The sequence below is a fragment of the Mauremys mutica genome, chromosome 1, assembly GCF_020497125.1.
Source record: "Mauremys mutica isolate MM-2020 ecotype Southern chromosome 1, ASM2049712v1, whole genome shotgun sequence".
Taxonomy (NCBI): domain Eukaryota; kingdom Metazoa; phylum Chordata; order Testudines; family Geoemydidae; genus Mauremys; species Mauremys mutica.
Window position 1 is genome coordinate 91,678,240 of NC_059072.1, and position 18,506 is coordinate 91,696,745.

General features: G+C 51.9%; 1 protein-coding gene across 1 annotated transcript in view; it reads right to left on the reverse strand.

Annotated features, from left to right (window-relative positions):
* Positions 1-11,678: 11,678 nt before the first annotated feature.
* The window catches only part of SREBF2 (sterol regulatory element binding transcription factor 2), a 35,876-nt gene continuing 29,048 nt past the window's right edge, over positions 11,679-18,506 (reverse strand). The window contains exons 17-19 of the mRNA XM_044983831.1: positions 17,092-17,277; positions 15,707-15,818; positions 11,679-14,834 (exon numbers count right to left, since the gene is read on the reverse strand). Of these exons, the coding sequence (XP_044839766.1) occupies positions 14,614-14,834; positions 15,707-15,818; positions 17,092-17,277 (519 nt within the window). The 3' untranslated portion in view covers positions 11,679-14,613. The remainder of the gene's footprint in view (positions 14,835-15,706; positions 15,819-17,091; positions 17,278-18,506) is intronic.

The following is an 18,506-nucleotide window of genomic DNA, read 5'->3' on the forward strand; positions in this document are numbered from 1 at the left end:
TTAAGTGACTTTAGGCCTTGTGCCAGCCCAAGCCCTGCAGTGGGTGAGGCTGGGCTTAGCCCTGCAGCGCAGGCGACCACACCACACTCTCCCTCCCAGCCCAAACTGGCCTTTTTTGTAAACCAAGGGGCTTTGCCGCATCAAGGCCCCTTTGGCTCTTGGCCTCTGCTGAGGCTGCGAACAAGGAGGCCAATCAGTGCCAATTGCCAGGTGTGTGAGGCAGAGAGCGCTGCAGCCACCTGGCCCCTCCGGCGGATGCTGGAATAAAGCCACCACGCAGCAATCAGCTGGCAAAGCTGCCAAGTGGGGGCTGGGGGTTGGACTGACGCCCCAAAGGGGAAAGACTCCTCTCCCCCCCATTCTCTTCATTCCAGCCCTGGGTCCTTTGAGCCGCTGGACCCCTTAGCAATAAATACCACCCCCACCCCCAGACGCCTGAGCCGTGCAACTGGCTGTGACAGGGCAACGCGAGAGAGGGCTGGGTAGGACAGCCCGGCCACGGACAGCCAGAGCAGAACCAGGGCACTGGCTGCACGAGGGGCAGGGCCGCATGCCAGGACCACGGCCACGGGGGCTCAACCCTTGTGTCCTGCCAGCCCTGGGTCATTTTTGTTTGTAAGTCCTACTTTCTGCCCCCGCCTCCTACAGAAATAAAAGTGCCCCTGTTGCCAGCCTGAGTGTGTGTCCAGTGGCTGTTGTGCATGTGCAGACCTGTGCTCCCAGGTCGGGGGGTGTGCGCAGCGTTCCTGAGGGCCTCTCTTTCAGCTAGACACATCCAGCCGCCCCTTTGCCTCTGGCAGCGTTAGGCCCCAGGGCTCAGGAAGAGCTACACCAGCATTGAAGCCTTGCGGGCTTTAGTAAGGGGCAAAACAGGACTTCCCTGCCCCACAAGGGCTTGTGACATAGGGCCACGCGGCCTCCCCTCCACCCTACTGGCTTGGGGGCAGGGGCACATAAGTAACTGCAGCCCTTCAGCCCAGCTGTGCTTCATTCAGCGTCTCTCAGCACCAGGCACCAGCCCGTCACAGCAACACGTGAGCAGCCTGAGGCTGAGGGGTAATGGAGCTGGGTCAGTGGGTGGGGTTGGGACACTTCCCCCACACTGATTGCAGTGGGGAAGTGAGACCATGTCAGTGACTAAGGGTAGAGCTGTCCCCATTGAGAGCCTGCGCTGCCCCCACCCATTGTGTACAGGGAGGGTGGTGCATGCCCAGCCTATTAGGAAGGTTGTGGCATGGGTCAAGGCAGAGATTTGCACTCTGGTCTCCCATAGGGCAAGGGAGTCGTGGGCCTTATGCTGTTCCCAGCAGCAGAAAGGTTGAAGAAGGGCGCATTGGGCCTTCATCTCAGCCCTGGGACGGAAGAAGGTGAGCAGGCCAGGAAGCCCCATCCCCCAGAGCCGTGCCCAGAGGAGCGCTATGGGTCTGGGTGGCAATCAACGCCCGACTTCCCCCAGCACCGGCTGCTTTACACACCCCATAACTCTGCTTCCCCAGTGCAGCACGTGCTCAGCTGAGAGAGCTCCCACCCACTTGGGGCACCCAGGATTAATCATGTCCCCTAAAGGGTGGGTCTGTTCTTTCTCCGCTTGTGACAAATGGAGCAACGCCCGCAGGGAAAGCATTCTGCATTTTAAACACATTCCTGCCAGCGCCAGCAGCCCTTGAACAGATGCCTTCAAAGTCCCCACCCCCACACCGCAGCCAGCCATGGCCACATCAGCCCCCCTCCGAAGGAGCTCTGACCATGGGTAGGAGCCAGCGCTTGGTCAAGCTGCAGCAGCTTTAAGTTCCAAACATAGAGAAGGGCAAACGCGGGTTTGCCGCTAATGGGAATGGACGGATCAGTGCAGAGTTTGTATGTCCTGGTCGCGTTGTGCAGGAGGTCAGACTAGACGATCATAATGGGCCCTTCTGACCTTAAAGTCTATAGGTCACACAGGTGCAGCTACACTTATCACATAGCCCCACTTCAGCCACGCCCGCACCTAGCCCTCCAGGGCCCTTGGCCACACCTGGCCCCTGGATACTGTCAATCTGAGCAAGGTGTTTCCAGCTGATCGGCTGGGGGCAGGTTCCTGCTATGAGGTCCAAGCAGCAGCCAGGCACACGACAGCATGCAAGGGTCAGGGGCCAGCTGGCTGCAAATAGTGTAGTCAGCTATTCCGGCGCTGTATAAAACCCTGTGTGCTTTTCAGCCCCCATGTCCCGCTCCAGGGGGGCCGGCTGGCGGGAGCAGGAGCGGTGGGGCGACAGCAGCGACAGATTGGCTGGACTCAGGAGCCATCCTTAGCAATGTGGGAGGATGCAACCTCTGCTCGGTGCCATATGTAAAGCTACACAGGCTACAGCAGGACGTGGAGCAGCTGTGAATGTTCATCTCAGGCCCAGCTCACCCCTGAGGCCAGCACCAGCTTGGAGCCCAACCCCTGGCCATAGTACCAGCTCACACCCCGCCCCATGGCCAGCCCAGCACCTGCTCATGCCCTGCCCTGCCGCCATGCGGGCCCCTTGCCTGGGCCCCTGAGATCACAGGCATCTAAGGCCCAGCTCCTGCCTCTACCAGGGACAGCCTGAGCCCAGCTCACACCCCGGGCCAGGCCTAGCCCAGTGCCAGCCTGGCACTAGCTCACCCCCACCACAGCCTGACTGGTCCTATCGGACCTGGGGTCCCTCACTCCTCGCCCTCCAACCAGCAGCTGCCCCTGCCTTTGTTAACACACCGGTTCTCCAGGGAGGAGACAGCCGCTTGGGCCCTTTGCAGCACAACAGCTTCCTCGTAAACCACGGCAGGTACGGAGCGCCTGACCCTGGGGCACCCGGGAGCACTTCACCCGCCCTGGCTGAGCCCTTCACGATGCTCTGCAAGGGACAGTCAGACCCACTTGTGGCAGGCAAGAAGTTACGTGCTACGGTCACGCAGTGAATCACTCTCAGGACGGGAATAGAGCCCTGCTCCCCCCACTAGGCTGCAGAGCCTTTGATGGAGAAAAGGCCCGGGGGGTGGGGGGGATTCTTCAACTCCCCGCCCCCACAGTTTGTGAGAGGCATCGGTATTGCACCGTGCCATACAAAGCATGGCCCAGGAGCAAGGAGCCATGGGGAAGGTACGTGCTGCTCCAATCAGTCGTTTCTCCCTCCTTCCCCATCCGTCCCCTGCCAATTCGTGGTGGCAGAAATCAAAGGCTGGCATTGGCACCGGGCCAGCGCAGCGTTCAGGCCTCCCAGGAGCGGCTCAGTGCCCCTCACCCACACGTACCAGCTGTCAGGCAACTGCTACCCTGAGGGTGACAGCAGGCCCCTGCCCCATCAGCTCTCTCAGGGCAGCTGCACCTTGCTGGTGGTTTCCTGCACAGCTGGGACGAGGGAGCAGCAATGAATCACCCCCCACCCACCCCCGCCAAAAAAAATCCCAGCAACAAAACCGAAGTCAGAGCGCTGCAAGCGCCCAGAGCAGCCTGTCCTCATTCTAACATCTTACACCAGGGAGTCCCCCCGGAGTATTAATCTTTAATAGCAGAACAGGCGCAGACCCTCCGAACAAAGAGCGACACTCCGCCAACCTGATTTCGCTTCCTGAGCGGGGGAAAGGGGGTGGGGGGGCTCTCAGTGGAATCTCACAAGAACGCTCCGTCATTTTTTAATGAGAACGGCTTACAGTTCAACGGCACTTTCCATCCCACAGTGCCCAATCCACTGTGCAGAGTAGGCCGGCATCCCGAAATGCAGCCACCTCTGGGGGAGCAGGCTGCCGTCCTGTCCTGTGGGTGACGCTGCACAGCACTTTGGAGCAGGAAGTGAGGTCTCCAAGAGAGGTTAGCTGAGGGGCTCTAGGCAGACAATGGAATTATCAGAGCGAGGGGCCGATGGCCAGTTCTGCAGGGCTAACACACCAGCCTGGTGAAAGTGCCATAAAATCTTTACTGGCAAGCCAGGGTCAGAGGCTGAGTCCCAGCTCGTCTGACACACAGCACCGCTGGGAGCAGTGCCCCTGAATGAGCGACCTCCTGCCTCAGCACGCCTGAGCATGAATTGCTACCACCGCTTAGGAAGTACTTGGTTTGCAGCACAGCTCTCCCAAGCAAGATCTAACCAGGCACCACCCTTCTTAACTTGAGAGTCCACAATCAGAGCACAGAGTCACTGGGCAGTCACCAGTTAGAATAAATGGCTACACACAGAAATCTGGTGACCAGGGCTCTCCTACCATAACGATGAGCGCAACATAAAACTCAACTTGCACAGCTGAAGAGTTATTCTGCACCCGACAACAGAGGCCCCAGCTACATCAGCCTCCTTGGAGACCGCCTCCACTCCTCCCAAGCCTTTGCTAGCGTCCTGATCATTACTGCTCAGAAAGCCCAAGGGAGACCAGACTTCCATGCTGGTGCAGCTCCAACCCCAGCTGTGTAGATCATCACTGATCCATTGTGAACAAGTTGGCCACTGCTGCAGGGCGTTCAGACATGCCTGTTACAACGTACAGCACTGTACTAATCAGAAACACTGAGATGGGCAGGGGCAAAAGCCCAGATTTGCTCAACCCATCAGCACACACCGGTACCCAGGCACCACTGCATTCTTATGACCCTCAAAACCATCCCCAGAGAAACCCATCAGATGTAGCACAAGCTCTTCCTTTCATGGTAGTAGCACTGGAAGTCTTTAATAGACCTGAGTAGGAAACTTTTCCCACACTGAACCAGGACAAAAAAAAATCAAGAGCTCAATTTTCTTGACCTCCCCCAGAAAAATTGCTTTGGGTCAAAGTGTTTCGGTTTGATTTAATCACTTCTGTTTAATGGTACTAGAATTAGCTTAAATAGATACACAAAACGTAGTTTTTAACTAGAAGACAGCTTTTGAAATGAAAAGCTCCAGTTAAAACTAAACAGACAGTTGCAAAAAAAATTTCAAAATGTTTTCAAGTTGAGAAATTCATCAAAACCAGCAAATCAGTGTGGGCTGACGAAAAAAAAATTAGTTGGTGAAAAATTCCCAGCTAGCTGCAGTCCTTCCTTTGCAGTGTTCACATGCTATTTCTTTGCTAGATTTCTACTGCCCTCTCGTGGCTGCAGGCATAGCAAATGTAATTAACTTTGATCCTCCCCTCTCTTGCTGCGTTTGTCTTACAACAGGAGCGAGGCTCTTTCAGAGTGGCCCCTTTACCAGTACTTTGTGTTAGGGATGGTCTCTGCTGAACTAAATGCCTGGTGGATTACGTACTACAGCAGAGAGAAGTACTCTGTGTTGACCAATATATGCTGGGCTTATATATGTATTATTAATATATTAAAAAAAACAAAAACAAACAGAAGAGTGGGACTGGAAGGGACCTCGAGAGGTCATCTAGTCTAGTCCCCTGCACTCAAGGCAGCACCAATAACTACTAAACCGTAACTTGACAGGTGTTTGTCTAACCTATTCTTAAAAACCACCAATGACAGAGATTCTACAACCTCCCTTGGCAATTTGTTCCAGTGCTTAACTACCGTGACATGTAAGAAGTTTTTCCTAATGTCCAACTCAAACCTCCCTTGCTGCAATTTAAACTCATTGCTTCTTGTCCTATTCTCAGAGGTTAATTAGAACCATTTTTCACTCTCATAGGTCATGTTTTCTAGACCTTTAATCATTTTTGTTCCTCTCCTTGCGGACAAATTGGAGAAAGTCAAATCTTTTCTGAAATGTGGTGCCCAGAACTGGACACAGTACTCCAGCTGAGGCCTTATCAGGACAGAGTAGAGTGGAAGAATTACTTCTCCTGTGTCACTTACAATACTCCTGCTGATGCAAACATCATTCTGGGATGTTTGCTTTTTTTGCAACAGGGTTACACTGTTTACTCATATTTAGCGATCGATGCACTATAACCCCCCAGATCCTTCTCTGCCGTACTCCTTCCTAGGCAGTCATTTCCCTTTTTGTATACATGCAACTGATTGTTCCTTCCTAAGTGGAGTACTTTGTATTTGTCGTTATTGAATTTCATTCTATTTACATCACACCATTTATCCAGTTTGTCCAGATCATTTTGCATTTCAATCCTATCCTCCAAAGCAGTTGCATTCCCTCCAAGCTTGGGATCATCCACAAACTTTATAAGTGTGTTCTCTATGCCATTATCTAAATCATTTAAGAAGATGTTGAACAGAACCAGACCGCACTCAATATGCTCTACCAGCTTGACTGTGAATCACTGATAACTACTCTCTGTGAACGGTTTTCCAGCCAGTTATGCACCCACCTTATAGTAGTTCCATGTAGGCTAGTTTTCCCTAGTTTGTTTATGAGAAAATCATGAGAGACAGTATCAAAAGCTTTACTAAAGTCAAGATAATACATCTACCACTTCCTCCTCAGTAACAAGGCTTGTTACCCTGTCAGTGGTTACCAAACAATAAAAGTCAACCTTCATCTAGGAAAATAACTAAAATGTATAAGCGCAAAAAACAATTTAAATCAAGGTTTCCTGCTTGCTGACCTAAATCATGAATAAACTGGGTGATGTTGAGTTATTTTTATTCCAATCGGTGCATCTGGCTCTATGGGTATGTCTACACTGCAGTGTAAGCCTGTGCTTGAGCCTGAGTTTAAGCTTAAGCCCCTCCTTCCCTTGCATCTACACTACAATTGTGCTAACCCAGGGCTCAGAACCAGGGTTCCAGGACCCTGCAGGGCATGAGCTCAAGTTAAGCTGGGACCCAGGGTATGAGCCCTAGTGCTTTGCAGCATAGACAGCATGACAGATTTCTGTTACCAAGCTGCCCAGGGCATCAGGTGATCAGGCTGAGGCCACAGGATCTTTAGGGGAGGAGATGACGGAGCACACCAAGTGTCTAAGTTTTAAAGCTTTATTAATAAAAAAAATAAAATAACAGCGGTGAGTGTTGGGACTGCTCCCACGTCACTCAAAGGAAGCAAGAAAGCGTTAGTACCCCAGCCCTAACCCACTTTCATACTCACACATGCACGACCCTGTGGCTTCTTATAACCCTTTTCACTTATGCCAAGTATCCCATAACACCTTGCATTAGCTGAAGTAAGTTTTGGCTTAAGTAGATAGTAAGACTGTCAGCATTAGGACATAGGAGTGTTTTACCTCCAACACATAAGGAGTTATTCTCAAAGGCCAGTACTGGAACCTCCCAAAGGACAAGTCATAAGTGTTCTACCCTGGTTCAAACCTGGGAGGTACTTTTACCCCCGCTTGGTATGGGGAATGTATGTGTTCAGAACCAAGGTATAAGCGGTACAGCCTGGGACCAGAAAAACAACATATTTAACCAATCAGCTTTCTCTCATTTCAGCTAATGCACACCATAGCTTTTATTGTAAACAGATTGGTTATAAAAAGAATAGCTTTTAGTCATGTAACTTTGGGAGCCTATCTTCTCTTTAACGTGAATTCAACAACACTGCACAAGATAGCTTCCTGAAAACGCTCTCATATTCAGCCTTCCTCATTGGCGGTGGGTATAATAGGCTAGGGGAGGCCACTGCCACAGGATCCCTGGTTGCAGAGCTTTTTCGTTTGGTTGGTTTTCTTGGGGGGCGGGGGGGAAATTTTGCTTAATTATGCTCCATGCAGGTTTTGGGGTGGCTGAGGCGGCGGTATGTACTATTTCACTTACTGGGTTTATCAGCAGTCGCTCTGGACTCCAGGGACATTACTGATGGACCCAGGAAGCTGAGTAGCAAATACTGCCTCCTCAGCAGCCCTGGAACCTGTATGGGGCATATCAAAAGCTTCTTCTGACAAGAGTGAGAGGCAACTGCATGTGAGAAGGGACAGGGCTTTTCCCAGGGCTGCTATTGCCCTGGGAAAGGAGAAGAGAGCAAGGGGAGTTGTTGCCCAGTGAGGCCCTTGATGCTGTGTAAGCTGGCCACAGCTGGCCTGTAAGAGTTCTGTGGAGAGAAAGGTTCTGCCCTGTTCCTTGTTAGTATAGAGGTGAATATCCCTGCCTGTCATGTGGGAGATGGGAATTTGATTCTGATGGGGAGGATGTTGCCTTTAAAATGAAGAGAAAGAAATGCCTTGTCTGCCAGCACATTCCTCACCTCCTCCTTCTATGGCAACCTCCATTCACACCCCACTGCAGTGTTGATTTTCACCTCCAAAGAGACAGTTAGCCTGCAAGACTACCCCAGCCTGCTTGCCCTGCCCTAGCAAAAGCCTCTACATCACCTCCGCCACTGAGCCCAGCTTTTTAAGACCTGCACGTCGGGGCACGCTTCAGAGTCACAAAGGGAAATACTCTGACCAAGGGCATGAGGACCATCGCCCAGGCTAACGTGGTGGCAGCTGGTGAAGGGGTGAGGAAGAGAGAAAAGCAGACAGGCAGCAGGCTGGCCTCCTGTCTTTTTTCCTTTTGTTGCAATTTTAACTATGACAGTAATGGGGAGACTTGAAAAATAGCTGTGGCCTTAGGTGAGGTAGGTGGCCGCCCCAAGAGCACAGAACTGAGCATTTCCCCCTCTGTTGCTTCATCAGCTGAAAGCTGGCAATGATTGTATAGTGGTTAGTACTCTGTGCCATGGCTGCAGCAACCTCGGTTCAAATCCAAGTCACAGCATTGCTTTTGGGTGGGGGAATCTGCTGACGAGCACCGAGTGGCTCAGTCTGATTGCATCCATTTGCAAAGAGAGCCAGCAGCTGGTGCCTAGTTTCTGCTTGGTAAAGAAACGTCAGTGAGGTAAATCCATCAGGAAAAGAGTAACGGGGATGAGTAACAGGAATTCTTCCTGGGCACCAATGTCCAGAAGCAGCGTATTCCCTCCTGAAAAGGGCTGAGTTTGGAATGTCTGGCCCCTGCGCGTTGAAAGGATCTATGGGCCTGAGAAGCTGCAGCCCTGAAGAGGTGCTTTGAAAGCCAAAGGGGCCTTGGGTAAGTTTGTGAAGGCGTGACTTTGAGGAGCATGTGGAAGAGGGAGGGTAGAAAGGACAGAGGAAGAAGGTGCTGAGCAGCCCCTCGGTGAGGGAAAGGTCCCAGGCAGGTGTGGTGGGGGGAGCTGTGTAGCCCCCACAGGCAGCCTGCTGAGACTTTTCCCTGCAGTGGCTTGGGATCTGGGGAGGGGAGGTGTGGCACAGCTGCTGCTGGCCCAGGAGGGGGGCGCTTGGGACTCCTCCAAGCAGGGGTGACTCATGGCCCCAGCCACAGGAGAGGGACACGGGTCTTGGGGCCTGGCCCTGCCCTGCAGCTGAGAGATTTCAGAGAGGAAGTCCTGAGTTGCAACCAAGGACTAGGCTGGAGCTCATTTCACCAGGGAAGAGAAGAGCCTAGAGAGCGTAAATGCTAATTACCACCATGTCTGGCTGCAGTTCAGAAACCTGCAACAAATGCAGAGGTCTCTGTCCAGCTTTAGTGTGGAGCTTTTCCCACCACCCACACAGCACCAGTGCAACTGACATCAGCCCCCCAGAATAAACTGCTATTGGAGCTACAGCAGGTTTCTGAAGGATAGAGGCACATTGACAGGGGCACATGTACAGGTTGCACCTGAGGTACGTACAATTAGAATCAGACGTCAACTGCTGTAAAGCTGCAGAGCTAGCAAACGACTCAGTTTTGGGTGAAATCTTGGGTTGGATTTTTACCTAGACTAGCTCCTTCTTTGATGTTTGGGGGGGGGGGGGGAAAGAGGGAAGTTAGCTATTGTCCTAAGGGCCCTCTCTCACCAACCACCCGCCACCTCATTTTCCATTTACACAGGTCCCAAGAGGCCCCAGCACTTGATGAAACAAGATTCACAAGGGAAAGGAAATGCTGTAGTAGCTGCCTGGGTACAGACCCCAATAAGAGCACAAACATGCTAGGAGGGTTATATCACTACCTATGCAGGAAAGGATAGCAGGTGCACCTTGTTAAGATTGATTGACAAAGGAACTAAGTCAAACATAACAATGGGCAACTCCAGTGAGCTGCTCATAAGTGGTTAAAGCTCCCAGCCAGCTAAAGGCTAGAAAAGCCATTTCCCAATGGTTTCTGGAACAGCTAGTTCTAAAGCACCCAAGAGCAGAGGTTACTCTTGAGTTGGTCCACAAACAGCAAACCCACTAAGGAATAGTGATCACAAAGGCTCACTTCCCCAAAAGGCATTTAGGCTCTCAACTTTCATTGATTTCATTGGAAGTTAGGAAACTAAATACCTGTGTGAATCTGGGCCTATTTAATTAAGTTCAACACTCGTAGGGAAGGAATTAGACAAACCATAGCACAGACACAGCTTTAGAAGTTTTTCCATTTTATTTTTTAAATGAGGAAGCTAGTCAAAGACACACAAAAAGGAAATTAAGACACCTGGGGTCTGCATGGAGGCTAGGTCAGCAACTCTAACGGAGTCACAGAAGTTAGGCATACCCCTAACCAAACAAGGAAATAGGAAGGCAAGGAGAATAAAACCAGTATGGCTAAATGGCAAGCTTCAAGAGGTTATTTGAGTCAAACAAGCAGCTTTCAGAGAATGGAAATCCAGCCCTAGTGAAGCCAATAACCAGACAAACAATGGCAGGTAAAATGGAAATCAGGTGGGTTACAAGAGAAATTTGAAGAATAACTGACAACATTAAAATGAGAGAAGTGTGTGTGTGATGTGTCTCTCTGATCCTCAGGCTTCCTGCTTCAATCTGCTTGACTCCCAAAACATAAAGGGAGAAAAGGAGACTAAAGCATTTCTTTGCATCAGTCCAACACTTAGAGGAGGTTGGGGGAGATGTCTATCCCAAACTGCTCTTCATGTGGCTAAGATGAAGCACAAGATATCCAAGGAGAAGAAGCCAGAACAATGGCTAGATTCAAGACCACCAATTCATGAGCTCCAGAGGATACACACTGTATTTAAAAGGTATTTAAGACTGAAGTAGATGAGCTGCAAACCAAAACATCCACTTGTTAAGATCAGCTACTATAGCAAATGCGGTGCCTACCTTAAGCACTGAGGTGATCCTAGGAGTTTCAGACCACCAGGACAACTAGTTGAAAGCTATAATTACAAGTAAAATGAAGCCGTAGATTTATGTGATGGGACAAGCCAGCAGGGCTTTCAAAAAGGAAAGTACAGCCCTCATCAACTAGGATTCTTTGAGCATGTGGACAAAACAGTGGATAAAGGAGAAGGCATTGTTCTAATTTGGATTTTTAAAAGCTTTGTCAGAAGCCCTTCACAAGGGGCTATATAAGAAACTAAGGGATCAAAGAGCAGGAATAATGGGGGTGAAGCAAAAGTTTCCCCTACGAGCATGTTATTTCATAATTGTCCATTACAGGGTTTTACACCCACCCCTGAAGCATTTGGTGATGACCACTGGCAGAGACAAGATCCTGGACCAGACAGACCATTAGTGCAATCTGGTGTGCTGTACTGGCAGGTTCCACAAAAGCAAGAACCCCAAACTACTAGGAAATGCTGCTCTTGCTTACATTCCTGGTGTGGTGAGCAGTAGGAAGTGCTTCATCGCAAGATTTCCAGCCTAGTTTAGCAGACAAGATGTCTAGATAAGCACTGGGCCTTGCATATACTTCTATGAAGCGACTCCCCTTTAAGAACTTTGGTGGTTTGGCCATTTCTAGTCCAACCCCTTTCACTGCTGAGTTTAAAAGCTATTCAGTCTTACCACTGCTAAAAGCAGCATGGATTGGGGAGGGGGGGTGCTATTAATAAATACACCATACACAGGGCCAGGTGGTACCATGGGTCTTTATTAGGCAACAGTTGCTCTCTAGCACTGGGACAGGGTACATAACTGGGCACCTCTCAAAGAGCAGAAATGGTTCCCTAGAGCCATCACCAGCTATATCTTTTACAGCAAAGTGTCCCTACTCCTAATATCCGTTGGATAAACAAACAGTTTTTCACATCCATAGCCCCCCCCCCGCCCCAAATATTACAGTGTATACACGGAAAAAGATTGGAGGGGGAACAGACAGACAGCGGGTCCATAAATAACAGCACACAAACAGGCACAGAGAGGAACCTCACACCTGAAGAAGTGCCACAGGTGTAAAGAACAAACATCATGCATGGACCATTTGCACAAGGGCAGCCTGCACTGTCCTTAAGCTATCAGTACTGCCCTCAACATCTCCTGGGAGCCCATCCCACCTCCCCCAGCTAACACTCCAGTACAGGGTTCTGTTCACCTTTACATGAAGTGACCAAGGGAGGAGATGGGTCACCACTTCCCTGTTTGTCCAGGCACTCATGGGATGGGTGCAGAACTCCTCCCCTCCCTAGTATACTACTGTTGCCGTTGCAGATTGACCAGTGGAGGTTTGAAATGACATGGAGGATGCCATGGGTAGATACATTCCTGGGCAGATTAAAAAGCCTGGGGCTTTAAAGCAAGAAGCCTTTATGGGAGTAGTTTGTTTGGAAACCAGGGTCTTAGTTTCATCCTGCCTTGAAGGGGTGGGTGGGCATGAGGCTCTCCACAAACAAGCTGTATCTCTGTCCCATTTGATGAGCCAAGAAGCTGTGGTCCCGAGCCATAAAAAGCAGCATCTGTTCTTGTGCCAAACTACCAGGGTACTCGTATCACCACGTTATTGTACTCATGTGCGTTTAACACAGAAGCAGCCAACATGATCAACACATAGGACATCTCACGTACACTGATCTACCGAGATATCAGGAGCCAGAAACCAGAAGAAAGAAAACCACTCCTGAGTGTCCCACTTATCATGGGCTGCTGACGTCAATGCGAAGCAGGAGTTCTAAGTGGAGCCTTTGAACGCATCCACCCACACACTAGGAAGACACAAAGGACATTTTCTTTTGAGGAAATGATTACAATTATGACTCTTCCATTAAATGCCCCCCAAAAGGGGTGGGAGAGATGCGGGGGCAGGGGGAGGCATTTCACTGCAGAATGCCCAGCAGTTCAATAACAGGGAGCATGGAACCAGTGTGAACGTGTGGTTTGATGGCAGGCGAAATTACATCAGTAAGGTTTACATCTTAGCAAAGCAGTGGTGGACAACATTCCCAGGGTGTTTAGTTCTGTGGCATTTGAAAACCTTCACCAGGAGCTCGCTGCAAAACAGAGGCAGAAGGTCCCACGTGTATTGTAACAGCCTTTTCTTTGCAGTAACTGAAGCTCCAATGGTGGTTGCTGCAGAAAACCGAATAATCTAGACAGGTTTAACAAAAATTTGAGTCCTGCTTCTGCAATGAGACACTGTGCTGGGTAACGAAGGGCTACAGGCACCTGCTCAGGATAGGATTGTACCTAGTTCCAGCGTAGTTCTAGCTACACACATACACACAGCACACGCACACTCAGAGCAGCAGCAATGCATTCCTGCCAAGCGCTAGCTTCCATATTGCAGGTGTGAACAGGAATGATTTCACACAGTCTTTGGACAGAGGCAATGTGAAGGATGGAACAAAAGGGAAAACTGGGTCACTCCCCCTCTTTCAAAGTCACCTGACTTGGCATTAGTACACAGAGGATCCAGCCAGCTCCAGGATCCTCCAAACCATGGCAGACACCAGGTTTATGTAAGCTCCCTCCCGAGGGGGCACATCCTGCCATGCAGATCAGACTGACAGATGTGGACAAAGGGGCCTGGAGCAGGGGGGAACCACCAGGTCTAGGATTTTGAGTAATGAAGTATCAGACCGTCTCTTTTTAAAAACCCGTTTTAATCTGTGCCAACGAAGGGAACCCAGCAGGGACAGTTCTCTCCCTTCGCCTCAGCCCAGGTCTCTGCACATCCTAGGTCTCTCACCATGTGCGCAGCCCAGAGAAAGGTGCCCTTGTGCCCTCACTATGGATGCTGCTGAGGATTTACACTAGAACTCTGCCCTCTCCCAACCCCAACAGAGGCAGGAGGTAGCTCTGTGAGGGGGGAAGCACATGGGGCGGGGGGTTCTGAGAAGAGAAATCTACTCAAACTGTTCCCGACATCTTGTAAAGACACAAACAAACATCGCTATAAAAAACTGTATAAAAACCACTGGGAGATTTCCTGGGTGGGGTGGGCTGGCCCCAAGCACCACCCCTCCCCCAGAGCTCCCCACACACGCAGAGTCTATAGAAAAAGGGTCCCATAAAAACAGTGTAGTGAGCCCCACCTTGAGGAGGCAGCACTAGTGCTCTCCCCTCCCCATCCCAGCCAGCCCGGAGCAGGCGGGCAGCCAGCCTGCAGGTAGAGAGTTGCCTGAGATGCTGGTTTTGCCTCGGAGGGGGTTCCGGGTGGCTCCCCTGCCCTCCCCTGAGGGGTCTGGGAGAGGAGAGCAGCCCCCGGAACACAGACCCACCCAGCACCAGGAAATGGCACTTTTGTCCTCAGGGCTTGCTGAGCCCTCCTCCTGAGCCGGCAAAGCCTCTAACCCCAGCGAAGGGCAAGGGAGTGGGGGAGCTGCTAGCAGCCGCTGGCCTGGTTACACAAACGAGAACAGCACTAGCCAGATTCCAGTCCTGCCACCAGGCCTGAACGCAGCCAATGGCTAGGAAAGCTAACCCTGGGCTAGTCCAGAGCCCTCCCCAGCCCAAGTGATTCCACTCGCAGGGCCCTAATCTAGAACGGTCTGCTCCAAAGAGGGACTCGAATGGGGGGGAGAGTCCAGTCTGACGGCTCACAAGGCTGACTTGGGCCGCACGGCCCCTGGGCTAGGAGGCGGCAATAGCAGTGCCCCCGCTCAGTTTGATGATCATTTGCTGGCAGTCGTTGCAGGAGCGCCTGTCCCCCACTTTCTCCAGCGTGCGGGCTGCTTCCGCCAGCAGGACTGCGCGCTGGCCCGGGGACGAGAGGAAGGAGAGGGGGAGGTGGCGGCAGGCCAGGAGAATCGCCGTGGCTCGCTCTCTCTGTCCTGGCAGCGTGTCCAGCTCACCTGCACAGGAGAAGAAATGTCACTGCGACCAAGCCTGGCATGGCTCTAGCCCAAACCCGGCACAGGGGAAACGCAGCCTTCTCCGGGCTGGCTGACAGCTGCGCAGGTCAATACACCACGCCCGAGTGTGATGGGACGAAGCCTTCAGGGCGTTATTTTAAGGCAGCGAGGCGAGGTGGCCCGAGCTGCAGTTTGGCCAGGATTGCAGGATTAACACCCAGATCCCAGGGAAAACACGGACTGGATCTATAACCAGGGGCCAGGCCCTCGCTTCCAAATGTAACTCGTGCCAGTATTAGTCATCTCGGATGTTCACTGTGACCTGAGCAAAGACATTTGCTTGCTAAGAGGATTTTTTTTTTTTTTTTTTTTTTTTTAAAGCTGATGGCTTTTCTTTAGGAGATCAGCACTTTAAACTTCACCCTGATCTGTGAATTCCCTGCTTCCTAAGGGTAGTTCGCTCCCCTTAAATTCAGCTTAATGATGGTTTTTAAGAAGCATTTTAAGGCTTGCCCTGTGACCTGAAGCCCCGGGTCCTGGTTTCCTTTGCTAGAATATAGGAGTCTCCAGTGAGATGCCATCTTCTGCTGGAGTCTGTGAAGGGATCCCAGGCTCCACTGGGATCTATTTCCCTGAACCAGAGCACCAAAGCCCCACAAACCCCAGCAGCTCAGCGACGGACTTCAGGAAGACCTAACAGATCCCACAGCCTGCCTCCAACCCCTGCACCGTTCAGCTAACACGCACCATGCCGGGCAGCTCAGTTCCAGACACTAAGCCTTGCCAAATAACTCCCTGCTTGCCAAAGAGCCCACGGCACAAAAGAATGCTACAGATCCCTCTCCCAACAGGGGGCCTGCTTCCACACCGACCTTGTTTGCCGCTCTGGGGGGTGCGTCGCCTCAAGCTGTGCTCCAGCAGCTGGTGAGTGCGGGTGGGGCTGGCGCCTGCCATCAAGCGCACAGTAGCCTCGTGCAGGAACACCTGGGGGAGGAGAGCAGAAGGCAACGATGGGCAGCCTCACACTGGGAAGATCCTACGTCCATACTGCATATCCCACGCTGCCGCCACGTGAGACAGACTCCCAGCTCACAAGCAGGGACATGGTTTCCCCTCGCGCCTCGGCTCTGGCACTCCCTACGGAGTGGTCCCAAAATGGGGGCAAGAAAGGAGTGAGAAGCAAAGCTGTTACATTGCCAAGGTACAGGAGGGCGAGGAAGGGGCTGGGTGGAAGAGGCTGGCAGTAAATCAGCAACACAGGAACCAGGGCAGAAAATGGAAGAGGTGTGGCCCCAGCCCTAGGGTTCCTTATCTCAGAGAACAGGTCTGATGTCCCCATAAGAACCAGGCCAGTGGGGTTAGCTGTTTAACACACACTGTTTACACACATTTAGAACCAGACAGGAGAAAGCTGTGTAGGTTAGACCATAAGGAGTAACCCTGCACTGACAAGGGACATGGAGTGGGAAGAGAGGGAGGACCCCGGATGAGACACGAGGGTTCGCCCCGTACTTCTCAGCCACTGTTTAGCATATGGGTAAACGGAGTCCTACATTGCACAGACTCTTCCCCCACCCGGCTCCCCAGTGGCCCAGCCTGAGCTGGGAGATCACAGGGATTATAGATGAAAGAAACCCCAGGCCTTCACCTCCATCCCTTCCACATGGCGCACACATCCCCTGAGGACACTACAGGACTGTGTTCACAGGATGCTCCCTGGTGCTTTGTCCAATCAGTGAAAGGCAACCAGATGACAGAACCCAAGTCCTCCATTTAGCCACAGAGCAGGAGCAGCATGGACAGACAGGGCATGGTTCCCTGTCCTACCCTCTGCCAATGGCCTCAATCCTAACTTGCAGTCACGTCTAGGGACAGGAGGGGTAGTCTCTCATTGGCAATCTCAGCAGTCTATACCACAAAGGAGGCCAATTAACTAATATAGACACCTGCCCATTGGGAACAGGACTAATATTGCCAGTTCCCCACCCAGCTGTCGGAGGGGAGTCGCTCTCGCTCACTAAGCGCCTGGGGAGAGACTGAATACTGTTGGAGATGTGAGAACTCCATGCACCATCTCCAGCCCCAGGCCATTCTGTCCTCTTCTGCACTTCAGATTTACAAACTCAAGTGACGAAGCTTCTTTGGGGCGACTATTTGGAAGTGTGGTGCTGCGCAGAGCAGGCTGAAAACCAACATTGCTTGCTCTGTGGGACTGAGGGGAAGGCAGATGGGAAGGAGAAAAGAGGCAGGACTTTACCTTGCGATAAGCGGGCCTGAAGCCATGGGCCAGTTTGCGCAAGCTGCCGAGGTCTCGCTGGAAACCCGTCAGCTCAGAGGCCGAGGCGTGGTAGGTCTCACCCAGGGCCTGGCTGGAGTTCGCCTGCTTCTGCCACAGTGTGGTGCGGAGTGAGAGCAGTAAGTCACAGGTCAGCAGCTGGATCATCTGCAAGGAGCCCCCACAAGAGAGGACGGAGAAGGTAAGTGACCCAACAGCTTCCCACTGCAGAGTGGCCAGGATTCTTCATGGCTGGGAGCAGCAGTGCCCTCTAGCTGCAAGCAGGCAGAGTGACCGACCCACCTGAGCAGAACCACTTTGCTAAATGCCTTGAGTAATTCTGAAGGGGAATTTATTGCTGCCGAGAGGTGCCCAAATCAATGGCTCTGGGGACCAAAGTCCGCTCCTTCATTTCAGAACAGGGACGGTGGGGTAGGCCCTGCCCAGGAGGGACCATTTCTAGAGGGCAAGTGCTGCTGACACGGTGTTATGGCTCTGCGATGTGGTGCCTGCTCAGCAGGAAGTGGCTGGAGAGTTCCAAAAACACTGCAGACCAGCCACCAAAAATCCAAAATAACCTTCAGTGACTATCAAGCTGAGCTGGATTCAAACCACCAGCCTCGAGGCAAAAGGCTCCACATTTGACCAGTCACCTGGAACCATCCTGCCCCAGAGAATTAGTTAACCCCGAGCCAGGCGGGGGTAACCGGAGACCCTGCAGGACAGCATGCCTAAAGCAAACAAGCACTTGATGTGCCCTCCTTCAGCACACCACAACCTGCTCTGTATTGTTACACAAACACAGAAAGGAAATTTTGACGAGCACATTTGGCTTGATCCATTAACCACATCAAAACAAAGTGCACTCCACAGCTGCACAGCGACAAGCCGGCCCGTTTGCGGATGGCTATGGCAGAGCCATCAGCCCACCTCAGAGCTCCATGGTGTCACCGTCCTTAAACACACACTAGTTATACACCAAGAGGCTGTTCCAAATGGAATCAGCAGCACCAGTGTCTTCCTTGGCCGTCTTCCCATCCAATACTGACCAGGCCCCTAGCTTACTGAGATCTACCAAGATCCTCGCCAGAAGTAGAAGGCTACAGGCCATAGAGAGCTCTACCGCACACAGAAAAGGGAGGCCTTGTCCCCACCCAAGCGCCCTGAATCCCACCCGTTGCTGCTCCCAGGCAGGGGAGATGGGGTATTATCCTAGTCATCCTTCGGAGAGCCTACCTGCGCTGCAGAAGTGGAGAGTGCCTCTGTACTGCACTGCAGAAACATTGCACAAGTACTGCCAGAACATGCAATGCAACTACAATGCACTACAGCTGCCCCCCAGGAATAACAGAGTGGGCCAGAGGCCAGCATCCCACATGTCCTGCAGGGAAGCCTGC